General features: G+C 67.3%; 1 protein-coding gene across 1 annotated transcript in view; it reads left to right on the forward strand.

The window, feature by feature from the left end:
- LOC130587442 (collagen alpha-1(I) chain) overlaps nucleotides 1–1687 on the forward strand; it is a gene marked incomplete at both ends in the record, with an annotated part of 16366 nt that extends 14679 nt beyond the window's left edge. The window contains one exon of the mRNA XM_057388417.1: nucleotides 1372–1687. Coding sequence (XP_057244400.1) covers nucleotides 1372–1687 — 316 coding nt within the window. The remainder of the gene's footprint in view (nucleotides 1–1371) is intronic.
- Between the last annotated feature and the right edge of the window lie 570 nt (nucleotides 1688–2257).

Consider the following 2257-nt stretch of genomic DNA (forward strand, 5'->3'; position numbering starts at 1 on the left):
GGGCGTGAGGGCCGGCAGGGCTGGGGACAGCTCGGTGGTGACCGCAGGGTGAGGGCTGGTCAGGCTGTGGCGTGGCTCGGTGGTGACCACGGTGTGAGGGTCAGCAGGGCTGGGGAGCAGCTCGGTGATGACCACTGGATGAAGGCTGGCCCGGCTTGGGTGTGGCTTGCCAGTGACCAGGGCGTGGCTTGCTGGTGACCAGGATGTGAGGGTCAGCTGGATCAGGAGGCAGCTTGGTGGTGATCAGGGTGGGAGGGGGACGGGCTGGGGCGTGGCTCAGTGATGACCAGGGGGCAAGGTCCGGCCAGGCCAGGGGACAGCTCGCTGGTGACGATGGGGTGAGGGCTGGCCAGGCTGGGGCGTGGCTCAACAGTGACCAGAGGGTGAGATCCAGCCAGGCCAAGGGACAACTTGGTGGTGACCAGGGCACAAGGACTGCCCAGGCTCGGGGCTAACTCAGTGATGACCAGAGGGTGAGGTCCAGTCTGGCCAGGGGACAGCTTGGTGGTGACCAGGGGGCAAGGTCTGGCCAGGCCAGGGGACAACTTGGTGGTGACCAGGGGACAAGAACTGGCCAGGATGGGGGGTGGCTCAGTAGTGACCACGGGGTAAGGGCTGGCCGGGCTGGGGCGTGGCTCAACAGTGACCAGAGGGTGAGGTCCAGCCAGGCCAGTTGGTGGCTCAGAGGTGACAGGGGTGTGAGGGCCAGCTGGGCCAGGGGACAGCTTGGTAGTGACCACGGGGTGAGGGCCAGCTGGGCTTGGGCGTGGCTTGCCAGTGACCGGGATGTGAGGGTCAGCCAGGCCAGGGGACAGCTCGCTGGTGACCACGAGCAAGGTCCAGCCAGGCCAGGGGTGGCTCAGTGGTGACCAGGGGACGAGGGCCAGGCCAGTGGGTGGCTCACCTGTCACCAGAAGGTGAGGTCCAGTCGTGTCCAGGGGGTGGCTCAGTGGTGACCTGGGCGCAAAGTCTGGTCAGACCCAGGGGGCAGCTCACCTGTGACTGGAGGGTGAGGTCCAGCCAGGCTGAGGGCGGCTTGGTGGTGACCAGAGGGCGAGGGCTGGCCAGAGCAGGGGACAGCTTGCCAGTGACCATGGGGCAAGGTCCGGCCAGGCCAGGGGTGGCTCAGTGGTGACCAGGACATGAGGTCCGGCCAGGCCAGGGGTGGCTCAGTGGTGACCACTGCATGGCACAAAGGCCAGCTGGGCTGGGGTGTGGCTTGGTGGTGACCAGGGGGCAATGTCCGGCTGGGCTGGGGTGTGGCTTGGTGGTGACCAGAGGGTGAGGGCTGGCCAGGCCAGTGGGTGGCTCACCAGTGACCAGAAGGTGAAGTCCAGTCAGGTCCAGGGGGCGGCTCACCGATGACCAGAGGGTGAGGTCCGGTCAGGTCCAGGGCTCACCTCTGCCCACCGTCCATCCCCGCAGTTCGAATACGGCGGCGAAGGCTCCAACCCCGCTGACGTGGCCATCCAGCTGACCTTCCTGCGCCTCATGGCCACCGAGGCCTCGCAGAACGTCACCTACCACTGCAAGAACAGCGTGGCTTACATGGACCAGGCCAGCGGCAACCTGAAAAAGGCGCTGCTGCTGCAGGGCGCCAACGAGATCGAGATCCGCGCCGAGGGCAACAGCCGCTTCACCTACGGCGTCACCGAGGACGGCTGCACGGTGGGTGGCGGGGTGGCCGGTGGGGTGGCTGGTGGGGTCACAGGGTGGCCGAGAAGGTTGTGGGATGGCCAGAGGGGTGACGGGATGGCCAGAGAGGTGGCGGGATGGCTGGAGAGGTGATAAGGTGGCCGGTGGGGTGACGGGGTGGCCGGTGAGGTCGTGGATGGCCGGTGAGGTGGCGGGGTGGCTGGTGGGGTGGCAGGGTGGTCGGGGAGGTTGTGGGATGGCCGGAGAGGTGACAGGGTGACTGGAGAAGTGATGGGGTGGCTGGAGAGGTGATGGGGTGGCCAGAGAGGTGACGGGGTGGCCGGAGGAGTTGTGGGGTGATCGGAGAGGTATTGGGGTGGCCGGAGAGGTGATGGGATGGCCGGAGAGGTGACGGAGTGGTGGGGTGGCCGGAGAGGTGATGGGGTGGCCGGGGGGATAGCGGGGTGACCAGTGGGGATGGGGTGGCTGGTGGGGTGGCCAGAAAGGTGACGGAGGTGACCGGAGGAGTTGTGGGATGGCCGGTGGGGTGGTGGGGTGGCCAGTGGGGTGTCGTGGGATGGCTGGAGAGGTCGTGGGATGGCCGGAGAGGTGGCAGGATGAC

Source organism: Malurus melanocephalus, unplaced genomic scaffold (genome assembly GCF_030028575.1).
Source record: "Malurus melanocephalus ecotype Western Australia unplaced genomic scaffold, MMel_1.1 scaffold_1912, whole genome shotgun sequence".
NCBI lineage: Eukaryota > Metazoa > Chordata > Aves > Passeriformes > Maluridae > Malurus > Malurus melanocephalus.